Here is a 17,408-nt window from a genome sequence, read left to right on the forward strand (position 1 = left end):
AATGTCACGAGATGCTTCGGCTTGCCTCGGAAGTGCACGGGAAATCTTTTATGGCAATGACTCGTGGCAGCAGTGCCGTTTTGATTATCTGCCGAAAGTCTTTCTTTATCGGCGCTATAAACGAGTTATATATCGACGAATATTTTAATTGTCCGATAAAATTCAAGGATTCTTTTTTTAACGAAATACTTTAGAAAGACTTTTAATTACGGATATATTTTTTACGAAAGCACGAAGGATCAAACATTTCTAGCGAATTGAGCTTTGGGAGTAATCAAACGCCGTGCTCGATAAAAGTGCGCGTTTCCGACTTTAATAGCAGTTCACTAGTCTGACATAGAAGCTAGCAATGTTTATTTAGAATATCCTCTCGTCTGCTTCCAACTATAGCAAGGCTACGTAGATCGCATTTAAATGAATCAGCGTATATCTAATATTTCACTGTCCGCAACATCGGTCCGGGCCGAGCGTGTTTTATGGTTTTCAAAAGTAATAGCTTTGATCGATCGTTTCGCGTCCCTCCTCCCTTTCCCTCCTTGGCCGGTTTCTTCATCCAAGACGAAACGGAATGGGATTGCCCTCGCATGTAGAAATTCCTCGTAATTGAAACTTGCCTGCAATTTAAGGGTCCTCCGCCAGGCGAGCATCTGGTGGGCCTGCGCCCGTTGCCTCGCCCTGAGTGCCGCTATGACCGACTTGGCTTCCTCCAATGACGTCACTTCCACCTCGTTACCGTCCTTCGCAGACTCGCCTGACAAGTCACCGATTCGGCGGCCCTCGTCGACGGTAGCCAATATGCAGCTGTCCATCGACGTCTCGTCGAAGCTGCGAACAGAAAGTAGCGCGATGAATTATCCATCGTTCCACATCCGCTAAACTTTTCGTAGCAATGTCGAAACGCTTTCAAACAAATTACCACTCGAGCAGTCGCGGTTTCTTCCAAAGTTATGAGTCATGACGGAAGAATTGTACAAGACAGATTATTGTTCACATACATATATGTAATTTTTATTCTAATTATAATTAATTCTATTAACTTTGTTCTTATCGTTTATTGCTCTTTTCTTTAGTTTTTTTTTTTCTAAAAATCTCCATTTTAAATCATGTGGAATAATTTCACATGAATTTAGAAAATTAAAGTCTACAGTTAATATCCTTCATAATAATAAGATATTAATATATTAATAATTAAAATTATTAATATTAAAATTAAATTATATATTTTATCATTATGAAGGATATTATCTCGACATGATTCTAGAAACATGTGGGATTATTCCACATGATTTCCTCCAACCAAAATCTAATCGAAGCAGGAATAGTCTCAAAGCGAAAATCGCAAATCATGTTCAAACGCGAATACGATCGTAAGAGATTTTTCCATGCATCTTTTCCGGTCGATTACTCGTACAACAGGATTTCGTCATGGTAAAGCTCGTTCTCTTCAGCGAGAAGTAATGTTCGTGTTTGAAAAGCTAACCCGCGCGACCCAAGATATGTTTTGATATCCCTCGCGCACGCTCTCCTTCATTTTCATCGACGTACTAATGAATCATCCAGATACAACTGGAAATGAAATTCGATACGAATCATAATACACAATCGTGCATGTAGGTAAACTGATCCTAATATCGAGAAACGTGATCGTCAAATAAATCAACGATCATGCGAAAAATCATGCAACTCGGTTTAATAAAACTGACGATTAAATTAATACTAAACTGATACGCGTGAAATAAATGTACGTCGACCGTCCCCTACTTTTCTGTCTCTTTTATTTCTTTTAAAATTTAATAAAGAAATTTAAAAAAAGTAGAGAAAAATATTGCGCGCGCACAAAGCATCTTTAGAATGAATTTTGAGTTGACTTAGCAAAAATTTTACGCAATTCGTCATATTTATATATGTATATATTTAAATCTTTGTCATATACATCATCGCATGAATGTAAATTTCTTTTTTCTTCACAAAAAAATAAGTGTCAAATCAAAACTTATATACTTAGATAAAACGCGTTCATTGTTTCGTATATACGCAACAATTTATAATCATCTTATTGTTAGAAGAATTTAATAATTTTAAATTTCAACAATATTATAGTCTTATTTTAATATTGTACTTGTCATTTCAAGAATATATAATTATTTAATTCCACTTTAAGAAAATTATAATCTTTGATTTAAAAATGTTATTTTCTATCTAATATTGTTTCTTTTCCATTCAAGAAAATTAAATCTTAAATCATAAGAATATATTTTTCTTGATTGACCTATATAAAATGGCTTCAAGTAAGCAATTATTCAAGCAATTATATTTTTCTTTAATTAACACAATTAATCTCATTTCAAGATTTCCATATTAAAACTAAATATATTTTCAAAACGAATGTCCTTTTTTTCTGTGTAATCAGCCACGAACGTTGTATATCCGTAAATAAAAAGTATCCAGTTTTATATACGGCAGGTAAGGCGAGATACTGAATGTACGTACGTGAAAAATAAAAGGTTTCCCCTCCTAAAAAATTTAAGTCATGTTTTGACAGAAGTTTAGCGCGAAGTGGCTCTTCGCTCGCGAATCCTATAAATACGAATCGTAATACTAGCCGGTGCTCCGCGAGAGAGCTTGATATCGATTTCGAAGGAATTTATATCGCACTGTATATCAAACGGATGTAGGTATACCTGCTACGGTTCGCGGATGAATAAAATCAGCCGAATGCACGGATGCGGCTGTATAGTGTACCAGTCGTCGTTCGCTGAAAACGTAAGCCCGTCTCCGGCTGGGTAAGAGCTACTCGGCTTTAAAGTCGGGTAAAGACACGTGTCGTAATGTCCACAGTTACCTGTTTCCCTCATCGATAGTAAACGAACCTTTTTTACGCCGCATGTTAACCCGAGAACCTCTGAAAGAGTACTCGATAGTAAAAGTCTGCAATGAATATATAACCGAGAGTGATTCTCTCGATTGTATCTGTGTATATGTGTGTATCGGAAATTTTTTATCGTGGATATTTTTTGCACGAGCTTTTAAAGTGATCTTATAAGAAAATTTTTACAACCGCTCTTTCATTTCTTTTAGAGATACTACGAGATATATTTCAGTAAATATATTGGATATAAAAAAGACACACAGACACACACACACTCACATATTCTATTTATAATAAGTATTTAGTTGAAACTTTTTAGTAATTAAAACACATTTTTATATTAATTCGATATTTCGTTCTTTCGCATGAACGTGAATGTAATTTTTGAAAAAAATTTAGAGAACAAAATTTATCTTCTTTTTACCCTTCTTCTTTAATTAAATCTTTTAAAGAATATAAATTTGCATTGTTGCAAAATGCCTTTCTATTAAAACTTGCGTCTCAAATATTGCCTCATTTACCTATAGTTTCGGCGATATTTGACAAGGCACACACATCAAACTAGTTTCAACCTCTAAGCCTGCATTATAGTGTATGCAAGAAAGTACACGTCTCTCATCGCGAGCTACTCTACACGACGCACTTGAAGCTTAGTAAATTCAAGAGACAGTTACGAGAGTTCCCTAGTTAAAGTCATCTCCCGTCGTTTCGAATTCATTCCAATCGAGCGGAGACAAATTTGGAAAGAGGGCGAACAGTTAACGCGCCCTCGCGAGTAATAATCTATATGATGAGTCACGAGAGAGAGAGAGAGAGAGAGAGAGAGAGAGAGAGAGAGAGAGAGAGAAAGAGAGAGAGGATAAAGTCATTTATAAATTTATGCGGTTTAAACTTAAAAGGCAAGATATGAAAAGTATATTTCTGATTTTTGTCTTCGATCCCCCTTCCCCTTCTCGACTAATTAAACCTAGGTAAATTATGCATGAGTCGTCTGGTTGAGTCACGCCGCGTCGGTGAATTTGACGTCCCTCCCCTCTTATGGGGGCATCGATCGCGAGGCACCCTACGTGAGAGCCAAAGATCGAAAGCCCCCTCCCCATCCCGCGATATGTACGATAGGGCCGCGCATTTCCGCCAGGTAACTTTGAGAGCAAAACTACCGCTGCGATATAAATGCGCTTCCACATCGTGAGTAAAAATATTGATGTAATAAAATAGAGCGAAGGATGCACAGCATGGACGCGGCACAATATCCACGTGCGCGATATTGTCTGAAAGATGATTAATAATAAATTTAGATGACTGAATTTATCATTACGGTTATTATATCCGGAATGCGCTTTATATACGAGAAATTAATTATTGCTTACTATTCGCCCATAATTCGTGGATGTTTATTATAACGCATAGATTAACTATCAATTATTACTTGTAATTATATATATATTATATATTTATACTATTATTATTATTATTGTTATTATTATTATTGCAAAATCTATCAATATCGGAATTAATTGATTGTCGGATATTATACGCAACTGTTAATTACGATTGATTGAAAATTTAATAATATATAATATATAATATATAATATAATAATATAAATAGCAATATATATAATATAAAATAAAAATAAAAATAAAAATATGTTTAAAAAAAAATAGATGAATACGAATTTCACTTTATATCTCGTATTCGTTGCTTAACGATTCTAGATTGCGTCTGACTTTAGTCTAGGGAACCCTCAAGGGAACGTTATGATAATTCCGAGATAAATATCCGCGCAGAGGAAAGTTGTCAACCTATTATCGTGGTTTCTCCACTAGTCATAAGAACAATGCAATTGCGTAGTCAGAAATACATCGTGGAAATTTCGACTGAAATTGTTGCCGCTATCTTGCTATCGTGAGGAGCATTGTTTTAACAAGGGTATCTTTTATTTCCTATCAAAGTGATGTCATGTCATCTGTTCTTCGCGTCATCTGCTTATCACGTTTTGTCATTATTACAATAAACAATGATGAGAAGTCTTTATTTCATGAGAAATCTCAATTAAAGGACGCCCGAGGCAACAAGACGTTCGTTAATTTTCGCGACAGTTTCCATGATTTCGCAGTTTCATGCAACACGCATCGGAAAATGGAATCGAAGCACTCTTTTTTCACACGACGAAACGTATCAAGCTCGCCTCGAGCATGAGATTTAGCGTGACAATGTTCTTGTCCTTACGTGTATCCATGGTTACCGTTGAACATGGGACACGTTGTTCTGCTTTTCCCCGAGGAATTAAACCGAGTTAATCCGTTGTCTGCAGCAGGTCTCGTGATACGCGCGCTGCCCTAAGGGGTCCAAACATCTGAGGTAGATTCTGGTAAATATTCCGCATGCGGTATTTCACATGTCACGTATACATATAGACAGCTATGTGCCGACGCGTGTATACATATGCATATATGCATGCACACACATCCGACTGCGGCCAGGTGGATATTGCGCGCGCGAATCCGCACGCATGTTAGACGCATCTCACGGCGACGCAGACGCGCCGCAGAAATACCGAGCGCTCCGGGAGCGCGGATAATATGCTCGATAGGAATTATAGTCAGGTGGCGCGAAACGCGGGGGAGGACGTCGTGGAATCGCGCACAGGCCACAGGTTCGAGTCGCTGTCGGATTCACGTGGATAGAAGGCACGCTCGCAATCGATGAGAGACAATTTAATTTTAATTGTTTGAAATGTCAACATCTACCTTCAATTTTCAAGCAGAATTAATCTTTAGATATAGATTAGATAGATCCCTCGCGTTTATATCGGGAGCGAATGCAATGAAAATGAAAACAGAAAAGAATTTTAAGGAATAGATGTATAATAAATAATACACTGTATATTTCTCGATCATATTTTATGAATAATTTACTTCTTTTTTTTCTCAATTATGACAGAACACGATTTTGCTCCTTGTAAATCGAAGAACAGCTGCACTATGTTGTTTACATTGATATATATTGAGTGTAAATAGCGGATTATGTCAGATTAATTTTAACTCGAGTGCTTCTAACAGATGCAGATGTTCGAAGAGACCGCTATCTTCGGTTATTACTCTATTAAAGTTATAACGGATGTCTTCGATAACGTTATGTTTTCTAATCGGGAACGACGTGTCTACATCAACTTATTAAATTTCACGTATCACCAAGAGATAAATTATCAATTGAAGAAAATTCAAATTTCTTTGAATAATAATCTTCTTCTTATAATAATAATTTAATTTAATTTAATTTAATTAATTTAAATTTCTTATAATAATTATTACTATTATATACTTTAATTGTGTAATATGCATATTAATGTACATATTACACAATTAAAGTAATAGTAATAATTTTTTATATTGTTTAAATTATTTTTATATTCCTTTCTATTTTCGTAAATATTTTTATTCGTAAAACAGGAGAAAAAAAACGTTTGAAAAACTTGACAAATAATGGCCATTGGTCAAATAATGAGCTTAAATGTGAGGATTAGTACACTAATTAAGTTATACTGCACTCAAGTAATACCGACTCATCTCCCGTAATACCTCTCTCGGGTTTGTAGGATTCTCTGGTGATTTATCTCCCTATCCTGGTAATCTCGTTTAGATAGTTTTGTTCTTTAGAAGGGGACTCCGTGCTCAATAGCTATTAAATACCGTCGAGATTTTGTAAATATTAGACCAGCACAGCTCGATGTTATCGAATACGTGACATCTCGGGTAGAATTTCCTTCTCTGTAGCATAAACTTTAGTGCATCTCGTGCATATCACGTTACATCTATTTTTATTGCAAACATGAATGTACGTTAAAATAATTTTACCATGCTTACAATTTTGTTTATTACAACAAGATATCTCTAACGTAAAATATAACGTTGCATGGATGGTAATTTCATCAGGTGCATTTATGTGATTAAATAAATATTAGGTTGTATTGAAATAAACTTGTAAAATTATACGATATACAAAATGCACGTCTCTAATTGAATCCCTTTGTTTTTCACGTAAGTATATTTCGCTCGAGTGAAAAACTATTCTCGAGAGAACGCGGATCGATGATTCTTTAATCACGAATTACTAAAGGAGATCGATTATCGTGATTCGAAGGTAACACGATATCTTGTGCGTGATGGGCAATTGTATGAAAATGTAATTGCTTTGAAAGATAGAAAAAGGCTATTTGTAAGATTGATTAAAGATATATTCTAACAAGAAAAATATTAATCTGTATATATTAATTTTATTAAACATTTACATTTTATTAAATAGTATTAAATAATTAATATTATAAAGATTTATTTGACTGATTTATTTATATAAAATATTATATTTGAATCAGGAAATATTATATATCTTCTCTCGACGATTCTTAAATCATTAAAATAAATATGCAGAAATATATCTACAAAATTAAGAGGAAAATTTGTTATATCCAAGTGAGAATGTAAGACTCTTGCAAGTAAGTAAAGTAACGAGAATTTCGAATGCAGTTAGGAACAACGTGAGATGGTTCGAAGCGACTTGAAAAATTCGAGGGCGCCAGCTGATGTGCTCTCTTAATAAATTCGCACAATAATTCAACACGTTAGCGATGTCGCACAGTAATATGCCTCACCTCCACCAGTAATTCATATTCGCGATCAGGCAAATTGAATTCGCGCGAGGAACGCAGAAAGTTTTGACAAAGAGACCTTCGTGAATTGCCACGATTCATAACCAGGGCTATCTGCCGATAACCGTGGCCCATGATGTTACACAGCCCGGGCACGGTAAAATTTATTAGAATGACAGGTGGCGGCGGAGAGATGGGGCGAAGATGGCGTGCTGCGAAAGTGCACGTAGCGTTAGGGCGCTGTCTCAGCCGTAAAACTTTTATCGTTTATTCCTTAGCTAAGCAGGTGCAGTTTACATGCGGCACGCAGGTGGACATTGCGTTATATATATGTGTGGAGTGTTCCTAGAGTTCGGTACGTGAGTTGATCTCCTGATCCGCGAATTTTTTCAGAAACAACAGACATTGCGGAATTAAGTCTCGGAAGCGCAAACAGATAAGAAAGTATCTCGATCTTCAAAATTATTTTTGTAAGATTTTACCTTTGGAATTAGTACAGAAGCTTGAAGTTTTTTCAACGCGAAAAAAATTAAAATATTCATTATTTCTTTTTTTTTCTTTAATTATTTCCATATTGTTTGTACCGCCGGCCGTTTCCTTATATTTAATTTAATGCATTTTCCCGATTCTTTGGCGACCAAATTATTTTTGATTTTGCAAAAGTTTTTTTCCAACAATACATTGATCTTATTTCCCTCTCTGCAAAATAATGGAGGGTAAATAAGCCAAGTATCACATTAAAAATCACATTAGTAAACTAGCTTTCGGAAATGTTCCAGTGGGAGAGGACTATCCTTTTCCATTGTGGATAGGATTAGAGGTAATATCGTTCATTACGGCATCCTACGGAATGCATTTCGCCCACGTTATAAAGCGAAAAATTTAAGCCGTAATAACACCAATGAATTACGCGCTCCAACTTCTAGCTGCATTACGCGAAATTGGAACGAGGATCGACGGTAGGAACATTGGCGAAGCCAAAAACCGTGACCTCGCGCATCGGTATATAAACTGCAATTTCTCAAGGGTGAATTATAATTTCTGCCGGGATATCCTCGCCCTCCCCTCTCCGATAGCGCGTCGTGAAAATAAGCAGCTGTCGCTGGCGATATATAGCGACTTGCCTAAAATTGGCGTAATTTCGACCGCCCTATCGCCCGGAAACGATAGCATCTGCTGAATACGCCTGTATACACGTGTGTGCGAAACCGTTGAGAGATTTTATACGATAGATACACGCCTATACGCGTGTTGCACGATAGCTACGCAGGACAGGATGTAAATTTGTCTTCGTAGAGTTGGTCATACGCTAGCCATACGTCTCTGCCACCTATGAATTATTCTGCAACGGCAATTTGCGGTTTATTCCTTCTCAAGTAATTTGATTACGAAACTCATAATGTAAAAAAATTATATACTTTAATGTGATATTAATTCTTATGCAGTTATAATACTGTCGCAAAAGTGGCATATATTACTACTAAATAATTCTCCTTACGCAACGTATCTCTCCTGCACGTTCATTTTTAAATAATGCATCCAGCTGCACATTCTTCTAAAGCGACGAAAGTAGGTCACCTACTAAACCCGACGACTCCAGGGAAATGTGCTGATGTTACTCGATTGCAACAGACATCGTGGTAACAAAAGGACGTCCGAGATTTAAAAATAAATTTAAGAAGTCACTTCGTATAATGTGATTAATGTATACAAACAACGTTGCAATATGCCAAAGGGGCAGCGTTGCTTCACAGATGTGATTAAATCATTAGTACGGCGTGCTTGCCAGCGAGAGTAAACATTAGCAAGTTTACCCAAGCAACTCATCGATATTGCTAGTAAGTTAGTTGCAAGAGTAAATACATACTGTAAGAACCAGTGAAAGCCACGGAAGACATCCTTCCCAAGAGTTGATTTTATAAAACTGATCAAAATAGACTATCTCATACAGAAGTGTTTAGAAGAATAACAAGTAAAATAAAAAAAATGGAAATTAAATTAATTCGTTGAAGTCTCAAAAAAGCCTGAAAAGCTCTTTGAGTTATCCTTTCTGAACTTTTTAATATCGATATTTTCCTCCCCTCTCTTAGCATCATAATAATATTAATTACATAATATTATGAAAATTAATAATTATGGCAAATAGAAAATTGCTGAGCTTCTCTACTTCGTGAATTGAACGGAAAGTTACTTTCAAAAATACGTTTCGTTAATGAGATTGTAGAAAGATATATGTTTCTCTTGGATACCGTGTATGAGACATCAGAAGAAGACTTCAACTTCCGACGACTGACGCGTCTTGTAAGATTAAAGGATAGAAATCCGGTAACGGATAATCCTCATAAAGGGTAGAAATATAAGGTCGTATTGCTGTGCGACGCGCTCAAGTGCAGCCTTTTAACTTTAACAGACCCGCCCGCCGGAAACGGCAAGTACGGTTCACTTACACTGTTGTCTAGCCTGTGCAGACACTGTCTGTGAACCGTAAAAATGCTTTCGCATTATGTGGGCTCTAATCAACGTGATGACAACGCTTGCTGTTCGATTCAACTGTTGAATTAATGTTTGATGCTTTCCTCATTGCACATAAATTGAAGACTATTCGAAATGTTATAAAAGTTTAGCAAAAAGTTTTTCGGAAACGTGTAAAGAAAATAAAAAAGTTTGCAAATTTCACCCATATATGGCATTCTGATACATACTGTTAAATTTAGCTTGCTCTCTTTCTATTTTTTTTTTTGATCGCGTGATATAAATGTCAAATATAAATATCATATCGATATCAAGTATAGATATGAAAAATTCAATTTATAGATACTGTTTACTTCAGCTATTGAATTAACGATCGATACTCTCCTCGTTATGCATAAATCGTGAAGGAGGAAACGAGGCTGTTATGTTTGAATATTATAGAAGCTATAAAATATCTGGAAAGAAAGCCCTCCGGGGAAATCAGGAAAAAGTTTAAAAAAATTGCAAATTCTAATAGCAAATTTATCTTGCTCCTTCTATCATCATCCTTTTCAAAGATTGAATTTTCGTCCTTGGGTATCGAAGAGTATACTTTATGATTTTCACGTCTACAAGTACGTCTACAAGTATATAATTTCTGCCATGAATACCGATCTCGATTTCCGATATAAATATATTTTAAAACGCGATAATCGCCAAAATTACCACCGAAGCTACGAAGAAGAAGGGCAGCTACGGTCTGACTTATCACGCGGCAATCGGGACCGGTTCATATCCGGTTCCTGTGTCGTATGCGTTGCTTCACCTGCGTCACCTGAACGTCAAGTTCGCTCGGGTTTTGCGCGCTTCGGGCCCTCCCAACCGTTAAATGAGCGGGCAAACAATCGACTCGCCCCCCCTCCCCCCGCAATCCTTCCACAAATACCGGGCGGTCAAACAGTATGTACCTGCTTCGTACCTGCGAGGAGCCGAAACAATGGAGATTGGCCTTTCGCCGGGAGTTATTCATCGTTATACATGTATATCGCGACGTTAAAAAGCAACAAAAAAAAACATTATGTTCTACAATCGGTTAAAGTACTCTCCTTTAACTTTGTCGCAAATTGAGTGGATTTATGTTTCATGAGACAAAATGGCGATACGAATCATATTTCGAGGAAGAAAACTACGTCGTTTACTTGATACAATAAAGTTCCGCTATTTCGTTTTACGGTATACTTTATGATTCTGTTAAAAAAATTTAGTTTCTATCAAGATATATTTTATAAGGATACTATAAGAACTTTTTTGTATATGCATTTATGAAACATTTGTCTTTATTGACTTATTATAATAATTTGAACATTGTTTAATTATCGTTATTGCTAAAAATAAGCTGACGGTAGACGCATCGCGCACGTTAGTTTATTTCGAAGGGGAAGGAAATCATTTTTCAAAAAATAATAAAGAATTATCGATTCGTCGATTCCTGCCAGAATTCGCGAACGAATCAACGAGTATTAGCAGGAATGGTAATTTGCGGAGCAATACCAGAACAAACTATTAACAAATTTCATGATCTTATTGGAGAGGTGACCGCACGACAATCCTCGCAACGGCCAATTTTCATTACGGTATGGTAATACATTTTGGCTTGCCATTTGGATTGTGTTTGAGTCTCGGCCAATTATTGTTCTGCTTGTATACAATCAAACAGAAATCAATAATACCTTGTCGTCATATCTCCGCCTCCGTTGTACACGTATATCTTCTCTGTAGACTTACAATTAGTCGAGAAGATTGCGATACCGCGGATAAACTACATCACTTTCGCGATATGCATAAATGGACATTTATAAAAAGAAAATAAATTATATCAAAATATTAATCTGATTCTGTAAACATCAATCGCGCGCACAATTTTATTCTCGCATTAATGAAAATGGACGTTTGTCAATTTACGAGATCTAATATATCGACTTCATCAATTAGCATGTTATGACAGATGATACTTCCCGCGCATCGTCGATCGATTATATCATCGCGATGATCGCTCTTAACAGTTTACTAAATTAATTTGTCTAATTAATCGCCCGGTGCGTGTGCAAGCTCGTCGTAATTAGCGGGATTTGCGAATTGCGACCGCCAGCCGCGAGCAAGGGCTCTGTAGATAATTTACCGAGTCATTTCGACGGCTCGTAGTGCGTTTAATATAGACCGATGCCTGATTGCGAGGGGCATATTAACGCACAACGCGATAAAGGTGCGGCCTAACGCGCAAATTACTCGTTCGCGTGTCGCCGGTCAACTCTCGTTGGAGTTCACTCGGAGGCGGTTTCAAAGGAAAAAGAAAGAAAATAAAAACCACGCACACGTGAGGAATTAATTACACGGTCGCGAAGACAAACATGCGAATAAATTGGCTTGTTTAAATAAAATCTCGGTGCATGTGTCGTGATACTAATTTAATCTTCGTCGAATCGGTAATTAAAAATGACGAGGCTTCGCATTATGAAACCTTCTTCCTGCACGAAATAAAATTGAAAACAGAAATGTCAATCTCTACCAGACAGAAATTTGAAATATCCTGGATGAAAGATTTCGCAAATTATATGATAAAAAAAAAAGAGATTTTTTATTTACCTAATTAATGTTTATTTTCTTATTTATTCCAAGGTACATATATACCATTTGCCAGAGAACTTACACAGAAATGGAATGTTTGAAGTTTCGAATAAACAAGTAAACACAATGTAACTACTACGTAAGTTCAACTACGTTTTCTTTCCTTCTTCCATGTAATGACGACACCTGGTTCTTTAGATCCTTTAGCCGTAATCGCCTTATCTCGTGCCACCGACAATATCCCCTACAATTGCTTCGAACAGCAAGAAGAGTTAACTATCAGAGTTAGCGTAACAAGTTGAGGGAGAACACGTGACCATTGTACAAGCATTAGTATTAGAATGCTGTTCTATCGTTGACTTAATCAGTGTTTAATTAGTGGCTGCACAAGGATGCGTAATTGTATCTAATATATAACTTTTTTGTGTAAATTTGCGTCTGCAGAGGATCAGATACACAATTTCAAAATATGCATACGACGACAAATTTAAATAACCATATTAAAAACAAAACTACACGTTACGATATCGAATATCAAATAAATGATAAAACTCCAATATCTGTATCGATACAAAAATACATTCTATAAACACACAGTATGTTAAATTATTGTTTTTAATATACATACATTGCGTAAATTTATTAACATTGTATATAAATTTATTTTCGTTAAATTAATTTCTCCCAACAAAGGGGGAGGCTCGATTTGTTCGTTAAAAAAAAAAAAAATTTTTTTTAGCTAAAAAAAATCGGTATAAAATAAAGTAGATTACTTTTCCGTCGAGAATTAAACCCGCCCCCTTAACAGGCCGAAAAATCATAAGAGTGCGGCCAGTGATTTCGCAGAAATTAAGCACCGTCCGTAACTATATCCATTGCGGCCGGGTCGGCATTGTCGTTTGTTCGCGAGCGAAACATACGCGAAAACGATCGGTCGGACGACCACGTACAGGGCTTTGCAATTATCGGCGTCCTTTGTCGCGCGCGCGACACTGAACAAAGGAGAAACGCGGAAGAAATATCGCTCCGGGCGGAACGCGCGGCAACGGAAATTATGATGCTCGCTTTCAACGATTGGTGAATTAACAGCGAGAGAAAACATATCGTTCGCCGCTCGACCATCGTTCTACCCTTCCGAAAAAAAAAGGGCAAACGGCTCTCGCGTTTTTATCGAGCCGAACGCTCGTAAATCCTGTGAGAGGATCTCGTCGATATCGCTCGACGATCGCAAAAAACAGACTCTCGACCATTTGACATCGGCCACTATATATCCCGGAAATAGATATCCCTTCTGCCACAGGCGGCAATATTCATTGTGCTGTTTGATAAATGTTATTAATAATACCGGAAATGCACGTGTTTTGCACAGGTACGTCTCCGATAGAATTTATCGCGCTTGTTTTATATCTCTTCTCGTTTATTCTACACGATGGATAAATAGGATTTCAGATATTATAAACCTTACTTATTATGTCGAAACTACTTTTCCATTATAATTTATTCGATACTTTATTTATATATTGTATCTTTTGATCGATAAAAAATTATTATTTTTGCTCGATCGTTAAATTTTCTCCACTCTGTTCTAATAAAAGAGAGAAAGAGAAAAAATCAATCTTTAAATTTATTTCCTTCAGATCTTGTTCCAGATATCGTGATTACAATGTAACATAAAATATTCACAGCACAAGCTACATTTATAAAATCTTTAATCAATGTGAGATCAATTCTTTCTATAATTAAAATGTCACCATCTTAATGATGTATCAAATAGTATAGTCAACAAAAAAATTAGTTACACTTCATTGTTTTAATCTTCAAGGCACAAATAAATAAACAATTCTATTCCTTATTTAATCGAGTATAAAAACTTGTTACTTCAAAAGTTTATGCCTTGTCAAGATACTTAATGTTGAAAATTAAAAATATATAATGATTCTAATAATAGTTTCGTAGGGGAAAAAATTCATTCCAAATTGTTGACAAAAATAAAAAATACATTTTATAATCATATACACACACACATATTTTAAGTACACGTATAATAAACACTTGAAAATTAAAAGAGTTTTAGACATATTAACATAGACTGCTTATAAGACAGTAAAGCCCGAAGTTGGAGTGTCCTCTTGAAAGAAAAGGATAACATGAATTTACTCGTGTGTCTGTCTTTTTAATGAACGTACCAGTATGCGTGACTTTAATAACTCGAAATTGCATCATGCGTGTCAGAAAAAGACAAAAACCCAAGTAAACTCGTGCTTCTCTCTCAGGAGGACACTTCCCACTACCTTATAAGCAGACTATGTTAACATATCTATGGCTTTACCTTCTTCTATACTTGTATTAGCGGCTCGACAGTGCGGCCTCGACGTGATTTGTCGCACCCTGCGCGAACGAAAAAGCAGATTGACGCCTCGTCGCGTTACAATTCTCCCCCTCCTCTTCCTTCCGTCGACATGCCTATATCCGCCGGGCATCGCACGACAGATAAAACATCATTTATTATCAGAGCGCGTCGACCTCGACCTCTCTCGACGCCCTTCTCAAGGAGGCGCGCCAAAAGCTTTCGCGCGGATAAACAAGAGTGCATCGTACATGCGAATATTCCCGGTCTCTCCTTCGACGAAGACGATCAACGCGCGCGATTCGACGGGGGACGGGGGAAAAGAAAAAAAGGACAAAATTTGCCGCGAGAGGATCTCATCCTCGGGACGCATCCGCGCGTGATAGTGTGTGCGCGAAGAATATTACACACAATCGCGAGGATAGATTCAGTGACGGATTTACGCAACTTTGATGACATTCTCTTCCGGCAATCGTTCGAATTTACCTGCGATATACGAGGCGAAAATCAAATTTGGCGTGCGAGAAACGCACGCTCGATCTCAAAAATAATAATGCATTAAATGTTCTCGATATTTATATATGGAGTTTTTTAAAAATAAATTTTCTATTTTCAAACGTGACTCGTTTTCGAGATAAATCTTCTATTTCTATTCCATCGAATTTTTGGAATTTACCTTTTCCATTACATCTCTTTTATTTACATCGTGATCGAAAAGGATATCTCGTCTTAATCGGATGTTGCCATCGCGGTCGTGCGTTTCACGGAGATTCTAAGCCTAAATCCATCACTGAACGGCGGTTAATGCAATCGCCGCCGCAGAAATGAAAAGCAAAGAGACAGGAAACGGAAATGGGATGAAGCGGAAATGGATGAAAGGACGGATAACGAGAATTAAACATCGAGAGATTTCCGTGCCAAGTGCCGCTCGCTTTTACGGTCGTCAATCGATGACTCGTCGTCGCTCGCGCGCGAATGAACGAACAAGCCCGACATTTGCGACGCATATACGATGATCCACGGCCTAGTGCCAATTAAATCCCTTTTGTACGGCCGTTCTCTCATTCCCGGAGCCCGCTTTTTTTTCGCGTACGGTTGCGCGTCCCCCTTGGATCGCGCGCGTCAATGTTCGCCGATAGAAGTTCAACGTAATGCACTCTTTTAACCTCCCGATGCACTCTCAATAGTTATAAAATTATTCTGTCATTTTTTTTCAAATATCGACTTGCTGTATTAATATTTCATTATTAAATTAAATTATGTTACATGTGTAATTTTCGAATATAAAGCAAAGAAAATTGTGCAACTGAGGATTATATCTTTATATTATATTGGAGGATATAAGCGATTGAGGAAAGCACAGCCGGGAATTATTAAATAGTATCAAGATTATATTGTTAATGTAATAATCTTCTAATATATTGTAATTTAAATATCATATTTTCGAATTTATATTTTTGCGCAAAATATTTGAGCTCGTTGGAAATGATTTATTAAAGTAATTATAAAAATAAATTTTACTAAATCTTAGTTGAAATAAAAAATGTTATCCTTTGTTTAAATACAAATTGACAAAACTTTGGTTGAAGAAAAATTATGTGTATTACAAGAATATTTAATATCGAATATTAATGAGTATTAATGAATATTATAAACGAAATTTTCTGATAAAGAAATACACGGACTCGAGGATTCCGCGAATGAAAATAAATGTAAATTTCAAAGACTTTAAATGCATCCTTGTTTTCATTCTTTATCTACGCGTGTCAGTAATAACGTATATGGAGAGCCTCGTTAATTAAGTGCAAATGCGCCATGCATCTCTTCTCTCCCCAGCTACGCCTACCATTGATCCCGCCAAGAACCTCTTTAAACTCTACAATATTCATGAGCCTTCGAACAATATATGAGTATTGCAGGGAGAAATCACGAAAAAAACCAAGTCTTTCAAGTTTCCTTCCCGTTTAAAAGAGCCACTTTTGTCTTCCTCACATACAAGCCCGCGACATCGATCCCGTGAATTGGGACCGCCAACATCCGGTTCTTCTTAGCGTTAATTTCGTCCCGGGATTTCAGCTCCGTTCCAAGTGCGATTCTAATACGGCCTGAACAAGGAGAGGAGGCCGAACCGGACTCCTCGAATCTCCATTGCGAATCTGCCCGCTAACTCTTTGACGACCGACGGGAGCAACAGGGGTTTCGTTTTTTTTTGTCTCATTTTCTTTCTCAGCTCAGACGACGGGGTTTCTGCCGTGCGGGCTAATGACCGCGAGACTTCTTACGCGCGGAGGTTCTTCTGGTGAAGGAGATGAATAGTCAATTCAGCAATAAATCAGCCCACCATCGCTCGTAAGTCCCCATTTATACTTTCCTTTGTTGCGCACCCGCGAGCTACAAAACAGGCGTGGCGCAAGATGCATATTCGCGTTTATATCGCGGCTCGTGGATCGCGGAACGTACGTATT

At 36.9% G+C, this 17,408-nt stretch overlaps 1 protein-coding gene across 3 annotated transcripts in view; it reads right to left on the reverse strand.

The window, feature by feature from the left end:
- Window positions 1-17,408, reverse strand: part of LOC105253298 — a 132,317-nt gene that overhangs the window by 3,728 nt on the left and 111,181 nt on the right. For 2 of the 3 annotated variants that reach the window (XM_011261251.2, XM_011261261.3), the window contains exon 3: window positions 615-825. In XM_011261251.2, coding sequence (XP_011259553.1) covers window positions 615-825 — 211 coding nt within the window. Of the gene's footprint in view, window positions 1-614; window positions 826-14,925; window positions 16,190-17,408 lie in introns of those variants that run through there. The other variant, XM_011261267.3, reaches the window with a different exon arrangement.

The sequence above is a fragment of the Camponotus floridanus genome, unplaced genomic scaffold (genome assembly GCF_003227725.1).
Source record: "Camponotus floridanus strain SB8 unplaced genomic scaffold, Cflo_v7.5 scaffold22, whole genome shotgun sequence".
In the NCBI taxonomy this organism is placed as follows: Eukaryota; Metazoa; Arthropoda; class Insecta; order Hymenoptera; family Formicidae; genus Camponotus; species Camponotus floridanus.